At 44.3% G+C, this 25,474-nt stretch overlaps 1 protein-coding gene across 1 annotated transcript in view; it reads right to left on the bottom strand.

Annotated features, from left to right (window-relative positions):
- The window catches only part of LOC146174635 (neprilysin-1-like), a 244,341-nt gene that overhangs the window by 179,328 nt on the left and 39,539 nt on the right, over window positions 1-25,474 (bottom strand). Inside the window, exons 3-5 of the mRNA XM_084583822.1 lie at window positions 22,667-22,717; window positions 21,277-21,456; window positions 3,261-3,380 (exon numbers count right to left, since the gene is read on the bottom strand). Of these exons, the coding sequence (XP_084439948.1) occupies window positions 3,261-3,380; window positions 21,277-21,456; window positions 22,667-22,717 (351 nt within the window). The remainder of the gene's footprint in view (window positions 1-3,260; window positions 3,381-21,276; window positions 21,457-22,666; window positions 22,718-25,474) is intronic.

Genomic DNA, 25,474 nt, shown 5'->3' with positions numbered 1-25,474 from the left:
ACATGCAGGGCCGAGACGAATCAAGAATCGGATTTACTGGCACATTCACATTCAATAGAGGACGTGCAGTTGAAGATTTCTCAATGTAACACTCCTTGGAAGCTTATGTGACTTGAATATGATCTCTCGGCAACAAGGCCCTAATGATATTTAGAATTTTTCTCGCTCACTAATCTTTTGAGGTTAACAATGCACTGTGCTGGGATAATTGATAAAGCATTTTGTCTGCTCTTTACCACGTTAATGATTAGAGGCATGAATAGCATTGACTGGACATCTTACAGCGGAAGCAGTGAAGAAGATTCAGTCACATTATTCTTAATGAAGAGAAGATCTTTTTTAGAAACACAGGCAACAGCTTAAAGAAGAAAAAAAAAGACAATTTTCATCGCTATCCTAGCTGAGGCTGCCAGATGTAATGTGGCAATGTCGGGCTGCTACGAGTGCTGTACAGAGTGCAGAACACAAATAAATAGAGCACAGCATCTTGTCTTTCTGTTCAAGAACCCTCATTTTGTAGTATAATCTAAACACGCTCATTAGCTGTTTTTTAACGCCGGAGTCCAAGATACTTTATTATAATTACGTGGGAAGTTGGAATTTTCGGATCACGGCAACTAATTAGGAAGGTGATACGAGGATGTTTTTTCTATCAACAACTGCAAGGCTAACTTCTTATGCACGCTTAAAGTCGTTTAACTTCCCTGTGACGGTAGTTGCCTTTGTGGCACCTTCGTTCATCTAACACGAAGGCTATAGACTTGCAAACATAACTTTATTTAACGCATCCAAACAAAGCGGTATATTTAGAACTTCTAGGCATCATAACAGCTGAGACCTTTCAATGTATACCTACACAAAGAATTTGTTTTTCTGTTTTCAGTGTGGGGTATCAGAGACACTCAATAGAAATAACGCACGAACTTTAGTACGATCTGCGAAAAAACTTAAAAGTTATGGAGATGATTCACAACCCCGACATTCATGCATTCTTCGCAGCTTAAAACATTCCGTGGAGCTTTATTTGCCCAAATGATCTTTTGGTGCATGTTTTACGAAAGGCAGACATGTTCAATGAATTAACGTAACTCTTAGAAAAATGCTAGGAAGAACACCGAACTAAGCAAGCTGATGTGTCATCGGCGCCTAAAAAACATGTTTAATGATCTTAACGAGACTTCATATTTTGTTGTCGTACATTTACGCCAAACAGTGTACGACATTTAACGTTATGAAATAACATGGCTATAGGGGAGGCCGTAGTGGGCGGCTCCTGATTTTCAGGTACACCAACGACACCCACAGGAAATTCGTCGAAGTTCGATCTTCTGATTTTTGCAGGCGCGAATATTTAGTGCTGTTGAAGAATTAAAGACCGCGCGCCAGCGAATTCTTGATGTGAAGCCTCGGAGCAATGAAACCACTCGGTCACAGCCAAAGTGTAACGTCACGCTGCATGTTATGGGACAATAATAAATAACACAAATAAATGATATACGCCTGCGGACGCGAATCGAACCCACGGCTAGGAGCGCGTTAGCTTCCCTGGCTGCTGTATTAAACTGAGCTCTAGCCAAAGGCAGACTTCCCGCGGCACTTTCTCGCGCTGTGCAAATTTAATTCGTGCGCAGGTCAGTTTCACAAACCAAGACCACGCAGGCACTTGCATGTGGAAGCCAAAATTTGTACATGCGGCCGCGTAACAAAGACGTGCACCTATTATCGCATGTTCTAGGCAATTCCCCCAAGGTAAAGCAAATTTTTAAGAAGTAATTACTCATTCTAATCAACCCGGTGAGAGCCCCACGTGGCTACAAAGAATGCCCAAAATATGCGCCAAAAAAAACAACACAATTTTCTTTAGAGTCTTATGGCTGTGCTCGGGTGGATGCTTACAAGCAATTACTCCCTTAATGCCAGTAGCCTTATAGGTCAGAGGGGGTAGGCTAGTTGCTAACAATAGGATATATATCTGTCGAGCCTGTAAACTGATCCGCTAGAGAAGCCGCGCTTGCCGCATGCCAAAATGTATTTTCGGACTCCTTTGCGTCTATGGTGCGGGAAAAAAGCAGGAATAGAGAGCAAAGTCTTCCATCTGAGCTCCCGCCCTAGTTCCGGACCTTTCTATCACCCCTTGTTTTTCGCCTTAACATTCCACTCAGTCCATGCTGATCGATGTTCTAAGCTGTTCAGCTAAGTCCTAGCAATTGCTTTTTCCACCGGCCTGAGGTTCTTCAACGCTATTGAAATAGGATCATTAGCGTTTCGCCTCCTTCAAAAGGCGTCGGCCACGGTAGGATCAAAGCCCGGGTCCCTGCCATTAGCAGTCAAGCGCCCTAACCGCTAAGACACTGCGTAACGCCTAAGAGGGAACGAAAAAAATTTCATAACACAGCGGTCAACCAAATGGTCATAAAGATGATCGGGACGAAAAGTAGAGCAAATATATTTAGCATCAAGATCAGTTCTGTATGCATATCATTCGAAGCAACAAAATGAGAGTCAAATACAAATACACCATTATGTAATGAAGGAAATAAGTAGATACGTTCTCTTCACGACGCATCTCAGAAACGTAGGATGCACACTCTTTATCGACGACTGCGTCTAAACGAGGTTCAGCAGGACATGTTCGGAAAACAAGGGGAGGTGTTGGTGCGCTTCTACATGAAGAAATGAACTACCAAATTATTAATTAAATCCCGTAAAAACATGTCTGAGTATCAGGAACAATTTTAGGGACGGAAATATGGCCAGGGCCGGCCTAATTATTCACACGCGACAATTGTCAGCAAGAAATAAAAAGGAATGCGTTGAACGGCATATGATGGAATATGCCATTTAACATCCTAAAAAGCATCGGCGGCATGCGGGACGAAGAAGTAAAGTTTTTTTTTTATTAATTACGGCCACCCGTGGTTCTTTAACATTAACCGACATCGCACAGCACACGGATGCCGCTTCGTTTTGCTTCCATCGAAAAGCGGTCACCGAGGCCCGAATGTAACCAGCGTCCTCCGGCTCAGCAGTCAAGCATCCTAACCCCTGAAGCATAAGTACGTGTGGCTGCATTTGACTGCAACGTTTTATATCGGCTGCACCGGACCAGCTCTCTCAGTTTCTAGAGAGCAACGCTACGACAATAGGCTACTGTTAAGTGAGATACAAAAATCATTCTTAATGACAACAGGCCATTTAAATCGTCAAATGAAGCAGCATATCAGAGAACTCTAACGCAGGACAGTCCCATTATTACATACCATTTTTGCAAGACATGTACAGCTCCTTTGCTAACGTCTTGATGTTTATTTCATTGCCTTCTTTATTGTGTTCTGCGTCCTGCGGCGGCATAGATTCCTCACTGTTGTTCTCAAGGATGGCTGGAAAAAAAAGTTGTGGAATATTTTCAGTCACACAATTGCTGGACGCTGCAGCTAAAAGATTCAAACAAAATTAGCGCAAGAAGACTAGCTCACTCCTTGTGGAACTTTCTTCTTGTCCATAAAAGCCACAAAAGCACTCATGATCTCAAAACACAAAAACACGGTGATTATCTCGCTGCCCACAGGAAGAAAAGTCCAATTGTCGAAACGTTGGCTTCACTGGTGAACTGATGCTTCCCCCCTTTACCCTTGTTCAGTTCCTCTTTCATTCCGTGTAGCCATCTTCTTTCTCTCGTTCTACCCTGGATACAAAAGCGCTTAGGCTCATGTTATGACACAAATAATTTATGATAGCATATTTTCCTTGAAATACGCATGACGAAGACGAAGCACAAACTGTCTTATGTTTATGCTGCGCCGCTAAGAGAAAATAAACATCTCTCTCTCCTCGTACCTAAATCAAGCAGATTGAAGCTATTATCTGCCCACATGCAGTTACAACATGCACAATAAAACAGCGGCTACTGACACTTTAATTCTAGGCTAAAAATGTCTCCTCCAAAATAAAACTACATGAAAACTTAAGCTCTTCCTTCAAGGGTATGACGCGACAGTATTGATGGCTCCCCGCTAATTCACCTCTTGCGGATGCTCGTTCGTGCACATGCCCTATGCTGCTCAATTGATCCCTAATCAATTACTGTCTGCCTATATCACTCCATCCGTAGTTTCTAGAAACAGTCGTAAGGGGTCGCATTATGTGAGAGACCACTTCACTCGAGTATAAAATCCCCGCTCCAACCAATCCGCAAGAACGTGCCTGCGTGCCCTTGAGCAGCGTGTCTTACTCGGGATCGAATGGTATACCAGCGTATTCTATGCCACATACCCGCGAAACTCAAAGCTGCTGCCAAAGCAGCTTACGTCGCACAATCCGAGGTACAACCAGTGCACACCATGTAATTTACCATCTACCAGCTTCCAGAGACATTCCCGTGATTTTCCGCTCACAACACCTACTTCGACAAAGGCAACACCGGGTTTTCTGGACAACATCACCTTCAATGCTGTCTCGTTAAATCCCCCCGCCACCTTTCTCGCATCAGCAACCCACAGCGCGGAGGCTGTTTGCTGTTGAGCGTACTAATAAGTGGCAAGACCACCACGAATCCTTTGGATTTGGCTTCACAGCATAGAGGAGACTGAGTATGGGAAAGCGATAAAAGTAAAACTTCAAGGACACCTCACGTTAATCTCGCAGTGTGGTTTCCCAGTACAAGTGCACACAGCTGGCCCGCAAGGACCTGTTACCACCCTCTCACGAGTGCTAAAAATGAATGTAACGTCGGTCAGGAAAAGCGCTATTTTCGAAGGTGTCCTGCATAGTTGAATGTATATTTTACACAAGGTTTTCGGCAAGGTACCCTGTGCGTTTAATACAGCCGATGGATCAAAATGCCTAGTTTGGACTGCTTTCGACATAACATGCGTGATGACATACGCACATAGAAATTTGAAAAACGTGATGAACTACTTTATTAGCAAAAGAGTGGTTCGAGTGGGGAGATTACTCTTCTTGCAAAAGTTCAAATACGTGCTCAAGAAATTTTCGAAATGAAAAATAAATGTAAAGCGCACTGACATCCGAAACTGCTTTTGTTACCTGTTGTGTCTCTGAACTATTAAATCAAGACAACCATCCAAACCCGAACCTGGGATCGAGTTCCTCTGAGCATAAATCCTCGCATCCACCTGTGTTGACGCGCCATTAAAGCCCAGAATGATTAGCAAATATTATTTAAATTTCTTTTTTATATTTCGATGAATTTTTCAACAACTATTGTATTTTTCTCAAACAGGGTGTTCAAAACTGGAAGTATCCTGCGCATCTTATTGTCGCTGCAAAAAAAAAAAAGGTTTACCGACAGCCAATGGCATAATAGGAGTAGCGTCGAAAACAAACATTCGAAGGCCAAGAAGGTAGGAGTTTGGGCAATGTGAACCTTAACAGCATCGCTTCCGCGCCGCAAAAGATTAGGAGTCGGTGTCAGAAGTTCCGTATCGTAAAAAAAAAAAACAGATTTCGCTCTTGTACATCGTATGGTCATGATACTTGGGAAATAATCTCAAAAGAAGTCCTACTGTGCGTGACGAAATTAGAGACGCAAAGGGGTGCCAGAGGAGACGAGCGCTGTTGGATAACGGTTAGTGAGGTGAGATTTCATGCAGTACTGGTGTTCCGTTGAATGTGAGCAGGAGATCTGGCGACATTTTGCGTTTTTGGGTGCTTCGGAGCAGGGGCATACTAGATGTATACGGGTGGTAATGAAACGGATGATGGCAATAAAGAAGATGATCTGGCAGTAGAACGCATAGTGGCCCTGCGGGCGTAACCGATGCTTTGAAGGACATGATCCCAATTCAAATGGTTGACAGAGGCATACATAGCGGCATGCCATCGATAGCGCAGTTGGAACTCCAGCAAAGCGGTGAATCTAGTATGATAGGCAGCTGACTTGCTTCAAGAGCCTCTGTTACGCAGCGGTGGCGTAGATGTACAACGTCCGCCTCGTGTGCCAGATGACCGTGGTTGAAATCTCAGGGCCAGGCAAGTCTCCGTTAAATCAGAAAATAAATCATCGTTTCAATGGAATTGCACAAACCGGTCTGGTGTGCAAGCTGGTTTCGTTGAACACCTCCGGAAAAGCACTCCCTCAGAAGGACAGAATTTGGCCATCCTGGGCCCGTATTCCGAGTTTGCATCGTTATCGAAGTGTTGCTATCTCACGTGACCTCGAGTCATCTGTTTGGTCGAAACGCCGGAACCGGGTGTTGCCACTACTGAACCGGAAGTGGTGGTAACATCATGCTCCGGCGTTTCCACCAATCAAATGACTCGAGGTCAGAGAGATAGCGACACTTTCGATAACGACACAAACTCGGAATACGGGCCCTGGTGTTGTAGTTGGATGTGACTTGTATATGAATACTGCAATAAACCCTCAGCTCTCAGTTTCCAATAGCTACAGAGCAACGGTTCACGGCGACCGGCAGATCTGTGGCGTAGTCAGAAGTGCTAGAGGATCCCTGTCTCCACAAAGACAACCGCTTGGAACTGTGCCTGAAAACGTTTAATGGTATTAGTTGATTTAGGTGTATCCGTCCAAGAATGCGTATTTTTGTGGTAGTTATGGATTTCTCCAGAAGATGAAGTGTACAAAGCCTTTCCCTAATGTCGTCGCAGTAAAGATTAACTGAATGTTTTAGTGAAGAGTAGCGTCCCACGTAGGTGAGTAAGACCTCGGAATCCCAGGCGTCCCTGTGCTGAAGTTCGCGGGCGAGGCGATGCACTACCTCTTTTATTTTACTTCACCTCTTCACTACCTCATTGCTTGACAATCCAGCGTGACCTGGAATCCACAAGAGCTTCGTGTTGATCATCCAAAAGTTTTTCTGGAATGCGACCCGTATGAATGGCGCGTATAGGCAGCCAGCAATGAAGTTCGCATTGGCAATCGTAGAGCCGTAACACATATCCTAGCGAGAAGAGCAAATACTTTTTATCCGGATTTTTAGCCGACGCAGACAAGGAGCCGGCAACGAAGAAGAAGGCCGTCGAACCACGCAACACCAAGAACAATATCAGCAACTGCAGCACCGACAACAGCAACAATGACGTCGAGGTCAAACTCAGCAGCCTCGAGGATATGATCAAATCAATGAAGGAAGCCATCGAAGCCTTCCAAATGGAGAACGTCAATAGACTCAACAATCTGGAAAGAAGCGTGCAACAAATACTAAGCAACCCAACGTTCGCGCCAGTATAGCATCGAGTCAACCAAGCGCAGCAACTCGGAGAATTCCGAATAAGACAATCATGGCCTCCAACTCCACAGGCATAACTGCGTCGCAGTGGAACTGCCGCGGCTTCGTCAAGAAGAGGGCAGTCGTCCAGCAGCACATCGAGCACGCTGCTCGTAAGCCCGACGTGCTCCTTCTCCAAGAAACACTAACGGACAAGCCGTCCCTTCCCGGCTACAGGGTGCACGCGGGCCTGCCCAACGGCAGAGGCCTGTGCACCCTGGTCAGAAAGGGACTCACCTTCGTCGAACACCGGCTCAGCAACGTCAGGATTGAACACACGCTCACCGAACTCATACCGACCAAGCAAAGAAAAAAACAGCATCTTCATTTTGAACATCTACAGTAACCCATCGCGGGGACTGCAGAGGTTCAAAGCCATTCTTAACAAGGCAAGCACGACGGCCGGCCAGAGCACGCTGATCGCATGCGGCGACTTTAATGCGATGGATCCGACATGGGGCTACGTCAAAAGCAATGCGAAAGGCAGAAAACTATCCCAAGACGCGGCGGAACTCGACTATACCCTCATAACCGACCAGGCTTACCCAACGAGAATTGGCAACTCCGTGTCCCGAGATACCAGCCCCGACCTCACGTTCGTCAAGAACAACGAACCGATCACGATCCCGTGGAGGAACACGGGGGTGGACCTCGGCAGCGACCACATGATCGTGGAAATCGTCATACCGGAGCAGAGCAGTACCAATGTCAGGAAACATAGGTGGATCGATTGGACCGCTTTCAGAGATAACAGAAATCAGGAGGCGCAAGAGACCGAAATCGACGACATCGACGCGTGTACCAACAAAATCCTCCAAGATGTTCGAAACTCAACCAAGGGCATAGTAACAGACCTCGAAACGAACAGAATGGATAACCGAGTGGCCCACCTTATCCAGGCCAAGCAGTCCATTCTCAACAGATGGAAAAAACAACGCCTTAATCGTAGGGTACTAAAGAAAGTCGTAGAACTCAACAGAGCAATCGAGGACCACTGTCGCACGCTATGTGCGCAACAGTGGAACGAGATATGCAACGCTGCCGACGGCCAGATGCACAACGGGAAAACATGGAACTTGCTGAAGCATCTGTTCGACGAAACCAAGACTAAGTCACACCAAAGGGACCGACTGGCGAAACTCATCCATCGAGAAGTCACTAAACACGGCGTCGATAAGGTGACGAAACGCATCAGCGACAGATACCTGCCGACTACGCCCACGGAGTGCCACGAGCCGTATACGGGGCTGCCCAATGCCCGTCTTGACAGAGATATAGACGTAGAAGAAGTTCGCACGGCACTGCAGGTCCTCAACAGCAGGTCGGCGGCCGGGCTGGACCGCATCACCAACAAGGCGCTTAAGAACCTCGACGGCAAATCCATAGAAAGCCTCACGAGCTATTACAACAAATGCTGGAAAACGGGAACGCTGCCGACGCAGTGGAAGATTGCCAAGATCATCCTGATCCCCAAGCCGGGCAAGCCATCCGACACGGATAACCTCCGACCCATATCGCTCACATCTTGCTTGGGCAAGGTGTTGGAGCACGTCCTGCTCAACAGGTGGCAAGAATGCCTCGAGAAAGAAGATCTCTACCCGGAAACGAACATTGGCTTCAGGCAGCATCTAAGTACCCGAGACGCCATGATACAACTCAAGCACCAGATCATCGACGGCAACACCGGCGACAACAAAGCAGTACTGGGACTCGACCTGCAGAGCGCCTTCGACAAGGTGAAGCACTCGGCGATCCTATCCCAAGTCTCGAAACTCAACATGGGCATGGGAGAGAGAGCATACAATTACGTCAAAGGTTTCCGCATGGACAGAACGGCCGAGCTCAGAGCGGGGGACCTCCAAGCACAGGAGAAGAAGCTGGGAAGCACAGGAACACCTCAGGGATCGGTCATCTCGCCGGTAGTTTTCAATCTCGTGATGAAAGGAGTGGCCGAAAGGCTCAGAAGCATCAAGGAAGTCCGACATACGATATACGCGGACGACATTACGCTGTAGGTGGAAGGGGGCAGCGATGCCCACATCGAATCCACCCTACAGGCGGCCGTTGATGCGATCGAAGACCAACTCGATGGAACGGGGCTCAGATGCTCACCGACCAAGTCGGAGCTCCTCGTCTACCCGCCCGTCAAGTACCGCAAACCCAAGAGCAGCCCGAGAGAGTACGAGGCAATCAGTCAAGACCAGATAGGGAAACGCGATCCCAAGAGTCAACCAGATCGGAGTGTTGGGAATGACGATCGAGACGCGCGGCAGAAACGGCGAGACCGTCACCCGGCTCATTGCGAAAGCGGCGAACGCCACGAGACTACTCAAACGAGTCACGAACAAGAAAATTGGAATGAGGGAAGAGAGCCAGATCAGACTGATCCACTCGTTCGTCATATGTCACGTAGCGTACGTGGCGGCCTACCACAAGTGGAAGAAGAGCGAGAGAAACAAGATAGATATACTCATCCGCAGAGCCTACAAGACGGCACTGGGACTGTTCAAAACAACGAGCACCAAACGCCTCCTGCAGCTGGGGGTGCACAACACACTGGTGGAGATAGCGGAGGCCCAACGCGCCGCGCAAATCGAAAGACTGTCTACGACCAAGGCCGGCCGGAAAATCATGGACAACCTGGGAATTGGATACCAAGGCAGGAAGCAGACGCAGCTCCCCGTCCCCGATGAGATCAGGCGCAACATCAGAGGGTACTCGGTACCGAAGAACATGCACCCGGAGTATAACAAAGGGAGGAGAGCAGCGAGAGCCAAGGCGCTGATAGACCAGCACGCGGCCGACACACACGCACGCTACGTTGACGCGGCTGAGTACGCCAGGATACACGGCTTCACGACGGTCGTCGTCGACTCGACCAGCACCGTTCGCACGACCGCCAGCACGAGATGCACCAAGGCAGAGCAAGCGGAGGAGGTGGCCATCGCCCTGGCCATCGCCGACCGCGACTGCCACACAGTGCTATGCGACTCGAGGCAGGCGGTGAGAACTTACGCCAAAAGCAGGATAGCGAAGGAAGCGGTGCGCATACTGCCGGCAACCAAGAACGACGATGGCAGCAGACAATTGAGAATCAAGTGGTTCCCGGCGCACGCGGGCGAGGCGTCAGATCGCAACGCCAACCACAACGAGACGGCACACGCGCGCGCTAACGGACCGTGCCTCGGTCGACTGGCTGCTGGGGTTCAGCACCAAGGACCGAATGACCGACTTCAACGGAATACCCAAGGCGTCCCGCTTAGCTCGCAGAACTCTTCCACCCCCTTGCTCGGGGCTCAGTCGAGAGCAAACCGTTTTATTCAGACAGCTACAGACGGGCTCACTCCCCAGCCCGTCGCTGATGCACAGAATGTATCCCGAGACGCACTCGACAGACAAATGCAGAGTCTGCCGAACGGAGACGGCCGGCTTCGCACACATTCTGTGGAATTGCAACAAGTACCAGGAAGAAGCTAAGAAGCTAAGCTAAGTGGGAGGATCCCGCCGCGACTGGAAGCAGCCGCAGGGAGCGACAATCAAGAGGAACAACTCTGGGCCGTCCAGCAGGTCATCAAGGCGCTGGCCCGGCAGGGAACCAGTGAGCCGGCCACGGCGAGCGGGGACCCAGGCCGCGAGGCCGGTGTCCAGAGGACGACGTAGGCCCCGTCCGGAGCGCGCGCGCGCGAGCGCGCGTTCTACTGCAGGCCCCAAATAAATGTTTTACCAATCCAATGCAGCGTTTTCAAGCCACCTGCATGAGCTTACAGGGATAAGATTGCACGCTCTGTCGAAGCTTTGCATTGCGTGTTTCAGATAACTGGGCTATATAGAGAACGCCTGGGACAGGGTGTTATCTGTCACACGCATGTCTATAATGGTGCTGATTTTTCTCGATCGTTTATCGTGAACCAAGCGGCTAAGAGCTACATTTTTGAGGCACGCTGTGGTACAATTGAAGCGCCATCTAGGCAGTGCAGGAAACGGAAACGGAAGAACCAAAAGTGCACAAGGAAATGTCTTAATGGGGAGAGAAAAAAATAAAATTGACTTCGCACTCTGTTCTAATACAGGCATGTTCGAGATACTACACATATGATTTCTTAAGTCGCACCATGTAACGTCTGGGTGAATGAGTGAAAAATCAATGTATTTCCGCGAACCATTCAAATCTTTATCAGTTGTTTTTTGACCACCGTCGGCATACGACCTCATAACTGTAATTCTAGTGCACGGATCAATTTTTATTCTTTGTTTGTTCATGCTCGTATACGACCTAATCACTGTAATTCTAGTGCACGGATCAATTTTTATTCTTTGTTTGTTCATGCTCGTTATCGGAAGATGCTGTTTTATCATTTTCTTTGTCGCACAAGTTACGCCGAGATGTATCTTGAAGATTTCGGCCTCTCGTGTGAATTTCTACAATGTTTCAGGTGATGCTATTCGCCGTTTGCGGCTTTATCTAGATGTTTCCTCGCCGCCTTTAAATTGAGCGTTTGTCGGTGTGACGGAGTTAATAATTTGACGACCAGCAACCACGTTTGCTGCTATCGCCGCCGCCAAGTTGTTCAGCCATTTGGAGGGCGCAAGAAAACCCAATAAAGAGTTAATGTCAATGCTGCAGCGTCTGTGTGTTTCTTTGCGATCACGGCATTGTCACCGCCACGTGATAATATTGTAACGGTCGCATAGAAGTTGAGGCGCTAGGTGCTGTGGAGGAGAACGATGTTTGTTGGTAGGGCACGCGCAGAGCCTGAGAGATTAGTAACTGACAAAGCGTCTAGGACACCCCGATCTTCGTGAAGGCCTTCGAGTGCAACAATATATCAGTGCATGTTTGAGGGGCGGGGATAATATGGTAATCATATTTGTGACATATTACCTGTATGAGACATTGTCATTACCATGCAGGATCGTACACCATTTGCTAAAAACTGGGAACACAGCACAGCTTTGAACATGGTCAAAAGAACGTTCTTCTTGCAGCAGGTTTTACTGTTGTCACAAACCTTGCTGATGTTACCCTGCTCTGAATGCAACATCATCTCCGCTGTTGCCACTTGCGAAGAACCGCACTGCAACCAGTTTGAAAGCACTTTGTGCCAGTCATCACCTATGACCGGATCCTCGACTGACAATCCCATGTCGCTATCTGCGCGGGAATATTTCTTTGGCTACAAAGACATCCACCGTTCACGGACCATCTTGGGCACCACATCGCTGCAATCATGGTCAAAAGAATCACTTTCGTTTTGCTCAGATTGCTTGTTATCCTACGGGAGCTCTCAAATTATATCCTCAACGAAGAACTACTGGAAAACATGACGCGGTAAGTTGTCCGCGATATGACAGACTTGATTGGAGTTCGAGCAAGAAGGTGGTGCTTTATCTCTTATTAAACTAGTCTTAATTCTTCTTTGTGTCAAACTCATCTTATCCGCAATCGCACGCATACATATTGCATAATATTGTTACGGGGCGACAAGCAAAGAGATGGCACAACATGGTGACAGGATGAATGATGATTATATGTCTGGCCTAGCGCGAGGGCTCCTCTCGCGCCGCTGCCGATCTCCTTCTTCGCAACAATATCACCCTCTTGGGAGTAACGGTTTCTTTGTTTACTGATATATGCTCCATCCTTCTCAATCTCGCTACTTATTTTCCTCGCACCTATTGCATCCTCTTCGGAGACTATAATGACTATAATTTCCCAGACATAGACTGCGGAAGCTTGGGCACATATCGTCCATCGAAAACCTTCTTTAGCTTTATCCTTATTTTCAACCTCAGCCTCACGGGAAAATATTTTAGTCTTACCAATAACACTCTCGATTTAATATTAATGTTTATCAAATACCTCATTCGATCCTTATCATGCATTGACGGCTTCAGTGACCGCGAAGCACGGTTTCTGTGACCGCAAAGCTATCCTATTCAACATATAACGCGTTTACTCGACGGCAGAAGAATCTACATATGCTATTATAGAAAGGGTAAGCTTCGGCTGTGCTAACTCAGAGCGTGAGAACTTTTTCTTTCTCTTGGTTTTAGGCACTCAGCACTAATATGACTATAGAAGGAGCCTAGGTAGCTTCCAAAAATACAGTTTTAGAAGTGGTGGAAAATGTTACGCTGATATGCATTCGCGGCGAATATAACAAGGGTTGATATTCAATGTCCTTACAGACGATTTCTGGAACAAAAAAGAGGTGGGGGGTGAGCCTTTTCGTGAAGCTAAAACGACCGCGATAGCTTACAATTAGAAGAAAAGTTATCTCCTGGCTGGAATACATAAAAACAAAGTTTTTCGCCAGTTATCTTTATGGCATCTCACAATACAACCCACAGAAATTCTGACGTTATTTATATCCCCCGCCAAGCAACTACCACTGCATTACTCTTCGAGATCGCGATGGTTTGCACATGATTCAAGAACTTCGATTCGACGTCATGGATTCTTTTTGTTTTGTAACTGGTCTTCACTCAATATACTGTCTATTACACACCAAGCCGACAAGGTTTTTAACTTTCCTGGTATTGTTCCTATCAGCACATCACCTCTACTGCTGGCCTCTGAGCTCTGGTCTACAAACTGAACTTATCAAGTGCCGCGGGGCCAGGCATATTAAAATGTGCAAAAATGTACCGTCATATTCTAAAAGCTATATTTTCCATTCTCTTGTTAATGGCTCAGTATCAATAGTTACTGAAAAATCAAAAACGTTGATCCTGTGTCCAAGGCAGGATATCCGAAGCAACCCGTCGGTTTATCGTGCACTTTCATTACCCTCCATTCCTTGTAAATTTTCTGAGAATGTTTATATGCTTGTATACTACATCCCACCTGAATTTCAACTCATTTTTTTTTCAAAAATCATCATGCATATTGTGAGGGTTTTTCATATAAATCGTGGTCATTCGAGTTTCCCGAAGGTCATTGCCTAAACCATGATTGCTCGAAACCAATGCCACATATCTGGAGTTTTCCAATGTATTCGACAGTGTCCCTCGCAACTCCTTATGTATAAACTTTCAGGCATTTACATTTATACCCGTGTCACACAAGCAAAATCAATGTCATTCGTATCGAAAGACATTAGCATCTAATGTCATTATTCCCCTGCTACACGAGAAAATTTAACGTTATTAGGTTCAAATGACATTCTTCATCGAATGATTTTGAGGAACTCATTCTCATTCGATCGCGAACCGAATGTGTACTCTTGACACCAGATACGCAGCAGAAACAACTAATGCAACAACATGTTCTGCGCACAGTGAAATTTAAAAATTATATTTCTAGAGTTTTATTTTAAAACCTGTTAATTTAGGGGTAATATTATTCGCACTGCAGTCTCTCGCGGAACGGCATTACTCTCGGTCACAGCGGTGGTCCAGTCATGGCAGCGACTCACGATCATTTTGATCTCCTTGTTTCTTGTATCCGCGTTTTCCCGTATGTTCATTTCGGAACCATTTAAAATTGTGTCTCCGTGCGTCTCCGCCCTGTGTATCCGCGCTCCGCTGTGTTCAGCCATATTGTTTGCTTGCAGTTTTTATAGAGTGTGTGAGTGACTCCATACTTGGCTTGAATTTCTATGGCTAAAGTGCAACAGCACAACCAAAAGTAATGTTTTACGCTTGAATTATCGTGCAGAGATGTTTTGATCAGTAGTAGCCAATAATGCAAACACGGGGGCCAGTTGGTTGATCATTCTGTGGAATACTGCGCTACTTGATATACAGAGACAAATGGAAGACGACACACGAATGAAGCGCTTCTTTCGTGTGTCGTCTTCCATTTGTCTCTGTATATCAAGTAGCGCAGTATTCCACAGAATGTCTTGATCAGCTTTAAAATGTTACATAGTGATTTAAAACACCTTTTATGCTCACTGATGTTCCTTAAGTGCAGTATTTTGTTATAGCTGATTGTAATTGCCACCATTTGCGAATGACATTGTATTTTACTTTGTTGCAACCGAAAGAAACCGAATGAGATTCGATGCATCGAATGACATTCGATTCGAATGACATTAAATCTGCTAGTGTGACAGAGGTATTACCCGCTTGTTATACGGTGAATTCACAACTTCTCACGGCTCGCTACCAGTTCACCGTAATAGGCGATCTTCCATATTGTACTATTTGCCTAACTTCGCAGCAAAATCCCAGGCCATATTGGGTCCACTTGTCTTTCTAAATTTCTTAGCGCCTACCAAGGAAGCTGGAGTGGAAGAGGTGCCCGTTAGCTGGAACTGTAATCCGCCATCTTGCCATAGGCAGCAAATGCACCTGTTTCGCTTGGCGCGGATTTACACTCATGGATACTTATCTCTGACAATGGTAGCGTCATGCATTGCATATGACTGTGCACATAGAGTGAAGAAATATCGAGGGGCTATATTCTATCTGTAAGCACACTAAAATTATTAAAGACAATGCGTGCTGTCCCCTTGTGCTCGGGACAGCGCTAATGAGCCGTTTCGTTGACAAGTTCTCGAAAAATGAAGAATTGTGAAGCTTATAGAAACGAACCGTTGGATTCGATTGGACACTGGGAACCAAAAGAGAGAAAAAATTTGCGTCCTGTGCTTCCCCAGCTGCTAACTACTCTCAGGGATTGCAGTGCTTAATTATGTATGCCAAAAAGGGTACAATCTGACCTATATTCCACAAAATAATTTGCGCGTGCTTCTTTTTATTTTTGAGCTAGGTACGCATTCTTTGCTCCAATCGCTCAGTTTTAGAGTTACTGTGCGAAGTCTCAGCTTAAGTGAAAAATGAATAGCAGATTGGACAAATTTAAGTGTTTTGCGTTAAAATCTATCCCGGTGACATGCACCGAGCCGCCATAAGCATGCTTATGCTGAAGTGAAGATGAAAAATGCTATGTACAGTCATTGTCAAAAATATACAGTCCAGCGATTTTGCTTCTAAGCCCTGTAACGCGATTTCTGCTGGCAATACTTGAATATGAATGCAAGCTAAAGCAGAATGAAGAGTCTTGACATCTTGGAGAGTACGAACGCCAGAGTTGTTATACGAGTCCCGTTACGGGGCTTAGAAGAAAAACACTACAATTTTTGAGTTCCGCTATCATCTTACTTTCAAGCGCACACTAAACGGCCATGTACATTTTGGTCATGCTTCATGCGTTTGCAGTCTGCATAAGCGATTACAATGAAACACCAGCTTGCAATTTTTATTTTTTGTTTGAAAAGAAAGCGACACTCCTGCTGGACAACCACGGCGTCAACTTGTGCAAGAAGATATAGTAGAACTGGACAAGAAAATCGGGGCAAGAAAAATTGGCAGCGGTGAATAGGTGAACCTAGTTATACCATCGGTAGCAATTGGTTTTGCTTGGTTTTACGTGATCTAATGTTGGTTTTTGGAATATTATTATCTAGATTTAATCGCGAATGCGATGCTTTAGCGTACAATTAAGTTCTATTTTATTTACAGTAAACATTTATTGCTAAGTATTTAGCCCTTACCTACCTGTCCAGTGTATTTATACTGAACATAAGCTTTTCAATTATATATGACGATATTGTAGCATAGAGTTTATTTTTAATCGCAGTTAACAATTCAACTACGAGTAATTGTTACGCTTAGTTATAAAAAGTCAATTCATGATGAAAGCTATCAAATGATATAACACTTGTGCTACAATTATACATTTGCGTCGCTAAAACTTATCACAGATATTCATTATTGACGCAACTGAAGGTGACGCTCACTAACAGGCTGAAATTCGTGTAAAGCTCGAATAAACTATATTTTCGCGAAATCGTTAAAGAAGGCTTGTTGGCTCAAGTTAAAATCATTGCGCAAAATAGGCGCAGAAACTGCGCTGAGTGCACATTTGTCCCTTTTCAGTCTTCGCCTGCTTATCGCTGTAATTGTGAATTGATGAATGAATGAATGAATGAATGAATGAATGAATGAATGAATGAATGAATGAATGAATGAATGAATGAGTGATTGAATGAATGAATGAAGCCTTTATTTGAAGGAAGGAATGGCTCTCGGCCGCTGTTTGAGTAATTAGGGATTAGGAGGGATGGAAGTGTAGCTTCTTCACGGTTCTTCAAGCTGTTTCTCGTTGCTTGCCATGATGCCGATCTGCGCGCTGTAGGTCGACTTCTCTCACACTACTCGAAGCAGGCCGCTCTCACTACAATAGGTGGAAATGGATTGTTGTATTGTGGTGCTTAATTGATAGAATCTGATCTGCTAGGGTGGGCATTTCGTCGCGTGGAATACACGTATTTTTATTTTTCCCTTGTGAAAATAATGCGCATTGCCATATAAGATGTTTTAGGTCTGCTGTACGCTGTTCCTGACAGTGGGTGCATATGTTGTGTTTGAGTGTTTCGGGTCCGCCGAGAAACCCCTTGTCAAGTATGTGTGGTATGCAGGCCTCGTTTGTTATTTCTTTGTTGAGAAATAACTTTTTGTGCTCGAGTGAGCCTTTTGTTGTTGTCAAACGCAGGCGTTGATGTTGCTTCATATAACCTAAGGTTGCTGTCGTGTTTTATTTGGGTGCGCACCAAAACTATGACATGAATTTATTTTTTCAATACTTTTCTGCTTTAGCTTTAAGGTCGCCCCATCTTATTTAGTTTAAAACTCCACTCTGTAAATGCACGACAGTGGCTTATTTAGAAAAGCAACCACCCATCCCAGCAAAACATTGCGTTAAAAAACCGCTAACCCCCCCCCCCCCCCCACAAACACACACACATATATTTTCATAAAATGTACTATATCGTTCCCTATCGTTCCTTGAACTAAACAAGCCATCCCTCTATCCATCCCCTCTAAGGATCACTCATACATTCACTCCTAATCCGAAAACATCAGCGCGGGAAGAGCTTATACGAGTCCCTATATACTCCTTTTTGCCTATGGCAAGATGGCCGCCGCGCGCTTGACCAGGCTCCACCTCCGCGCAATAGGCAGCCTCCACTCCATCAATTCTATTATAACCTCCTTAGCACCTAACACTAAGTAACAATATTTTCAACGTAAGAATTATATTCCAGCATAATCGAAATTGCATTATCACATGACCTAAATGTTTTACCTCTTGGCCGTAAAGTTGCGCGCCAGTGTCTATTCTATAAGTTAAAGTTAAATTTCCCCTACCCCTTGCGTGGTTTCATTATATCTCATTCTATTCGTGCGTCGTGCTGCCTGTTTCATTTTAATAGCGTACAACTGCTTCATCGTTTTGGTAAAATCTTTGACAAGTCGTGCTTCCAGACAACAATTCAAGAATGGATCACTGCTGTCCGCACCACTAACTAATCAGCCTGCATGCGACTAGGTTTAAGGCGATGTTATCTTCTAAGTTGACATGTTGTTTTTGCTTCGTTTTATGCTGGTGTAAATTTTCTCTTGTTATACTGACCATTTTCGGCAATCATTGTATACTCGCCCTCCTGCACGAAATACTTGTCAACGAGTGTGATAACCTTAGTATTAAGGCAATGTTTATCAGCTGCGTTCACGTTCATGTTCTTTGCTTCTAATTATGTTTTACGCTAGCTTGTTGTAATTATAAGGACCTTCTGCACGGTATCTCTCTTGTATTTGTGCTTCCCGTTTGTAAGACCCCGATATGGTAATTTGATGAATAATAAATAAAGATCAAGAAAACAAAACTTGTATGGCTCATATGATGACACATCTATATTGAAGTAACCACCGGTTATTATTCTACTTGTTCCTTATTGCATATATTGACTTATATTGTATGGTTTCAAGAATTGAGCTCATATTACGAAGGTTTGGCCAGTAGACCACATACATTAAAGTATCTTTTTATATAACTGAAAGAATTTCAGCATCTGGTAGCATGTAAGAAAATTCTGATAGAATTTCACACTAATAGCGTCCACTAACAATCCCCGCTATTACTGCCCCCTCCACGAGTTTTTCTTATTCGAGGAAAATGTTGAAAATGAGGGAAATCCGCAGTTAGTACTGTCGGTCAATCAAGACACAAAAATAACGGCATAAAAAGAAAAAGAAAAATGCTCAACAAGATAATGAAGTTATCGCCCTTAATTCCGACAGACCTAACATTTAGGACTACGCACTAATACTGACGGGCTTTCGTTTCAATGAAGGCACTATTACGAATTTCAGATGCGAGATAAGTGTTCTGGCCCGCCACTTCGTTGCTTCAAAAACTGCAAAGCCTTTGGAAGTTTATGCAATCGAACAATCAAGGATTGCGCAATCTACACGGAACAGTTGACTAAGCTGACTCTTTCCTGCACCAGTATTTGCACATCAGAATGTAAGAACAATACATAAAACATTTCAGCAATTCTGAGGATTGAAAACTTTACAAAAAAATTGGCGAGATTTAAGCTTAAATTTCAATTGTACGACGAGACAACGTTAGCAGCTTCCGAATGCCGGATCCCTTTGAGGATCCTGTCTCGCGTGCATGTACTTTGCATGCACGCGACTAATTTCAACTCGTTTAATCATTCTGTTGCGTCACTCTTTCTTCCCACACATCTCCTTCGTTACGGGCGTAAGCTACCTCATTATTCGAAATACCATCCGGCATAGATACAAATCCCCGCTTCAATGAAGCCCTGCATGCCTGTGCGGTCAAGGGTACTGGAAGAGTGGATTCCGGTCTCACCCTCTCATCTGAAAGGCGGAGCCGTAGTTGAGAGCGTCCACCGACGCGACTTTTTTATGTTGTCTAATCATTTCCCACAGTCCGACGACCATTCAATGAATGGTCATGTCACATGACACCTACCACTTGCCAGAGACATGTCCGTGATTTTCTGCTGACAATGTCATCTACTTCGACACCATATTTTCTGGAGAACGGAAACATAGCACTCTCCCATCAAACAATACGCAGGAGAGTTTTGATTGCATATGTTCTGCTTAGGCGAAAGCAATGACTAGTTTAAGCTGCTTTGAACTGTCATATTTTAACCATCATTCACCGCAATGCACTATAAGGCAAATAAATTCAACTTTATCTATCATACTAAAACCTAATCCAACTTAATCTACACTCAGTTCATTGTAATTCATCATAATCTACCCTCCATCCAAAGCCATTTAGCGACTTCTACGTCTGTCTATCTTAATCAACCTTATTCCAGCGTAATCCACTCTTATCAACTGCAGCATATTTTATTAAATGTAATGCAAATTTAATTGTCCGCAGTCCACCGTTTACCTTAGCACAACGTAAATCACCCTACTGCAACCTTATTCAAGGTAAACGTCTTTTATTACAATAGAATCTACTCTTATTTTACCATACTCTACCTTATATTCCAACCTAACCATGCTAATTATATCCCCAATACAGCAAAGCCCACTAGCTTCTAACAAATTACACATATATTTCATCGCAAGTTATTGTTAATCCGACGTAATCGACAATATCAAATCCTTAGTAGAGCGTTATCTCTTCTTAAACTTTCCAATATCTCTATGCCTACAGAATTTGACGCCGTTTACCATGTAATGACGTGACAGTTCTGCTTCATCAGTCTGAAGTGCTAGTACATTCTTTTCTACTCCACAACGCTGCGCGTACCGCTCAAAATTGAGACAACTAAGGCTTTCACCATAAAATCTGCGGCAGAAACTCATTTTTGTTGCTAAATGATGCGTTCTCACGGAATGAGTAGCCAAGGTTCATTTAACTCATGTGGTTGTGCAGTATTAAAACTACTGATTCAGAGCTTCTTTAAATATATATATTATGCGGTGCAATAGACATTGACATCATGCACGCTTTGATTTCTAGCTCGTCATTTACGTCACATCTTTATTTTTGCGCGATTAACTATTTTGTCTAAGAGCTACTTTATTGCATAGGCGTCTGCAAAACATAAAACAGTTCTTGCGAGTTCTACATTGCTGCCAGTAATTTGTAGTCACCATGAGCACCATATTTCAACTCCCATTGATTTTCATTATGATCTCTTTCCATGAACAGTCTATGCGAGAAGTGGTTCCTTACTTTTGACCTTCTTGTAGAGTTCTTCTTTCAGCCTGTCTTTAGGAACCTCAACTGATTCCTCAGGCGAGGTGTGGAGGTCTCCATCTTGCACATCAGGCTCTTCTTGAGGACAGACGTATTTATAGAAGTTGTCACATGGACCAGGTTGGTTGCCTTGAGCAACTTTAACTTCCTGGTTCCCTAAAGAAAACAAGCCACCACTAGCATCTATTTCAGGAGTAAACGTTTAAATCTATTTAACGCTGTATTTTAAAACATCAGGCAGGCTTAGGTAACTGTTCGTAAAACGGCAACGCAAATTGGTAATATTCAAAATTAGTTGAAGCCCTACCTTTGGATTCCTTTTTAAAGTCGTATTCAAGGTACCTTTGAGTGGACAGTTTATTAATGGACAAAGCTCGTTGCGAAAATACGCGTGTATAAGGAAGAAACGAAAAAGACTAAAGTACCGATACTGGTCTCGCCTTCTTATCTTCTTCCATGTGGTCATGTATTTTCGCGCTGTGTTAACATTGGTTCTATTGTCTAATTTACATGAAGGCTCAATTAAAATCCCCACATTAGCCTGGCGCCTACATACATAATATACAATGCAAATAAAATTCATGCTCATCGCTGAGTAGGCACCAATATTTCGCAAGTTTCAAGTCTTCATCGTCGCAACTGTACTTTTTTGCGGACTCCTTGAAAAACTGAAAACCTTCATAATGATGAAATCTTGTTTAGTTAGCCTTTATTTTCTGAAAGTCTAAGGTCTACTCAACTGCGAGAACGCGTGCTGCAACTCCACCTCGAGTTTGCAATCTATAACAAGAGAAATTTTCATGTACTTCCATACTAAAAACGTCGCCAGAAAGATTTGTCGAATGCGTGCATTTGAAATGTTTTCACATAGTCAGCGAAAGACACGAGCGTAGGAAGGCCGAGGAGGAAGGAAGTGCGATTTAGCCAAGGAACGCTTTTTCTTATACAGCATGTATAAAAACGGTCGTACGTCCTCAGCCTGTGCTACAAGTGTCGCAAAAGTTCGGTCTCAATAAATATGAAATGTGATATAAACTGTCCAAGGTTGAACGGTATACGCTATCTGCACATGTAAAGAACGGCACGTAATATGAAAGGAGAATCGCGTTAAAGCTCATCTCTGCGCTTAATTGCTACACTTCAATCCGTTCAAGTCTGTGACAGCTTGCATAGAACATATTAAATTTTGCCCGTCATATCGCGGTATACATTGTATTCCATATGCACAGCGTTTCTTTCCCCATTACAATATAATCAGTAGCGACTGTATTTACTTATCGAGAATGAGTATTTCTCCTAAACTGATGGCCATCCACGAATTGCTAGCTCCGAAATGCGTGAATATTGAATCGTATAAAGGTCCTACCTTGAAGACTGCACCACGTGGAACAGAAGTCTGGATCATCCGCTGCCTTTGCTGTTACGTGAAAGCAGAAGCAGTGACATCAGAAAATAGCTAACCCAAAGTATCATTATTTTATCAGATAGGTTCCCTCAACCATTAGAAATGCGTTGCACTCAATAGATACCCTGGATTCAGGTGTGCGAAATGAATTGCGAAATTCCTTAATATTGCCGACAAGTTGAAAGACGCAAATGACAGCAGAATGATAAAATCTCTCAATTTTCCGCGTAAAAGCATATTGAAACCAATCTCAGAGTGAACGAGGTTTCCTCAGAGGGTAGTAACAATGAAGCATGCGGGTTAAAGTGTCAATAGGCAGAGGTTTGTTTTCGTCCTCCAGCCTCTTCCTGTGAGCCAATATACTCTTCCCATTTTTCACTACCAGCGCGTCTAATCGTGCAGAGTAGAGGAAGATAACCGAATCCGTCGGTTGGTGCGACGTCAGCGCCACAGCTTAGCAGTGGCGTCTTGTTCGCTCCCTGAATTTCCACCACCATAAATAAATCTGAGAAACTTTGAAACAGGCGAAGCGGCGGTAGACACAGGGTTAAGCAGGAAATCGTAGAAAACGATTGCTGCTGGCACTGCGTGCCTATATTTGGTTTCTTAATGGCACAAGTTATTAGACGGAAAATGGGGAAATGTATACTTATGTTCAAAAAGAGAATTAGTCAGTAGCAGCAGCTGTATATAAGGCTATCCGTCAGGCGAAATGTGCCTTGCTATACGAACGCATACGAAGCAAAACACTATTTGTAGCACAATGTACTGAAGGAAACGCAAAGCTGAGAGCTGGCCAAATGCTTTTGTAGTTTTGTTTTGTGTGTATTAACACTCCACTGAAAATTATAATTGTAACTTTCAACGATGGGCGTACGAAACTTGCTGCAGGCTGAACACGCCCTTTGCGTTCCAGCAAGAAGCTGCAGCTATTCGTTATTTACCCTTGTTTAATTGTTTAATTAAGATTTTGGCTTTGGCCTATGGGCTGACGACAACACCCTTTTTGGTGAGAAAAAATTATCTATTCGGCGTTTCAGATCTGACTCAATCGTTTTCAGCTGTATCAGGTGCGGCTCATACCAGAAAACTTTGAGTCAGTAGGGTATGATGTCGTGTCTTTTCAGCTGCATAAGCTGTATTGTGGCCGCCTTCACTGATCACGGGTTTTAGCAACAGTGGAGCACACTAGGATCCAGAAATCCTGGTTCTGAGGCGACAAACATTAATCTTGGGTGCTCTAGCTCTGGGTGTTCTAGGAGCTGTATGTGTTCATTCGCACAATTCTTCAAAGCCTTTTTTGTTTGCACAACTTGCATACGTACTGCACGTTCTGCATTGTGCGACAAAGAAGGTGCTGTAATACACAGAATAGTTGCAATCTTCGTGTATTTTTCCTAATTATTGAGAGCGAATGCTTCCTTACAACCCTCTTCTTTCTCTAGAGCCTGTCGGGACATGCCTTGTTCACTAGATTATGCATCAATAGGAGTCATTTAGGGGTCACTTATGATGAAAGTCTTTCATGGCAGTCCCACATTACCCATATTGCTACGAAAGGGCTCGGGCCGTCGGCATGTTGCACTGAATTATACGTCCCCGGTATGGAATGCGGAGAGATGTGCATTTAATGGTTCATGTAATGTATGCGCGTCCAATTTTAGAGTTCGATTCATTCTTGTTTTCTGGTTCAGCAGCTAATAAAATTCGACCGCTTGTTCTCTTGGAGCGAGAAGCGCTTCGGTTGTGTCTTGGACTTCCAAACTTCGTCGCCAACAGTGTGCTCTACCCTGAAGCCCGGATTGTTCCTTTGATATGTAGATTACAAATTCGAACTGTTCAGACATACCTAAGGATATACGAATGAGAGTTTCACCGATCTATGTCTATTTTTTGCCGCCAACCGACCTCCTTTTTCGGTGTCCATTAGGCTAAATTTCACAGCCCGCAGGTGGTTATGGTCCAAAATTTGCTAGACCATTTAAATGTTTCCCTTCCTAGTATTCATCCCATTTGTATTTTGTCTTTGTCTTTTGCCAATTGTCTTTAACGACATATTCCCGAATAACGCTAAAGACTTATAATCCGTTATTCTAAACTAGACTCTAACACAAACTAGACTCCTCTTTTTCTAAAGTGGCTATAATGTCCGACTCTCTATCCTTGTGTTCTTCCCTCTCTTTGTCAGTGGATTCTGAAATTGTAAAAACCTTTCTCTCCTTGATCCCTCGACATTTGAAACTTGTACATGTAGTATGGGTACAAGGCCCCAATAATGTGGCTTTAAATGAATATGCTGATATTTTGGCAAAACAATCCCTCAATGGTCCCGTATTATCTATCCTTTCGGCGACAGCGTACATCACCGCAGCGAGGTTTCGGATAAACGTTTTAATAAACATTCAAACTGGACATCTTTTAGGATATGATGACTACCTGCATCCCCAATAATCATGGAATAAGAAATTATGTCATTCACGGCAACTTGAGATTTCTCTTACAAGGCTGCGATGCCATATCCCACCTTTAAATTTCTATCGTCTCAGGTCTAGTTTGGCACTTTCTCCAACCTACTCATTTTATGGTGAACAGGAATCATTAGACCATTTTTTATTGCTTTGCCGCCACTTCCCTACGTTGAAGACAGTTGTTAGAAAGTCCATTGCAACAGCTTGGCCTCAGTTTAAGTAGCCCGATATTATCATTTGGCGCCACCATCCTGGGACACAGTCACGGGTCTGTTTTTACCGCCATGCAAATTTCTTTACT

This window comes from Amblyomma maculatum, chromosome 11 (genome assembly GCF_055883805.1).
Source record: "Amblyomma maculatum isolate TAMU_Amacu chromosome 11, ASM5588380v1, whole genome shotgun sequence".
Classification (NCBI taxonomy): Eukaryota; Metazoa; Arthropoda; class Arachnida; order Ixodida; family Ixodidae; genus Amblyomma; species Amblyomma maculatum.
This window is presented reverse-complemented; position numbering and strand designations above follow the sequence as displayed.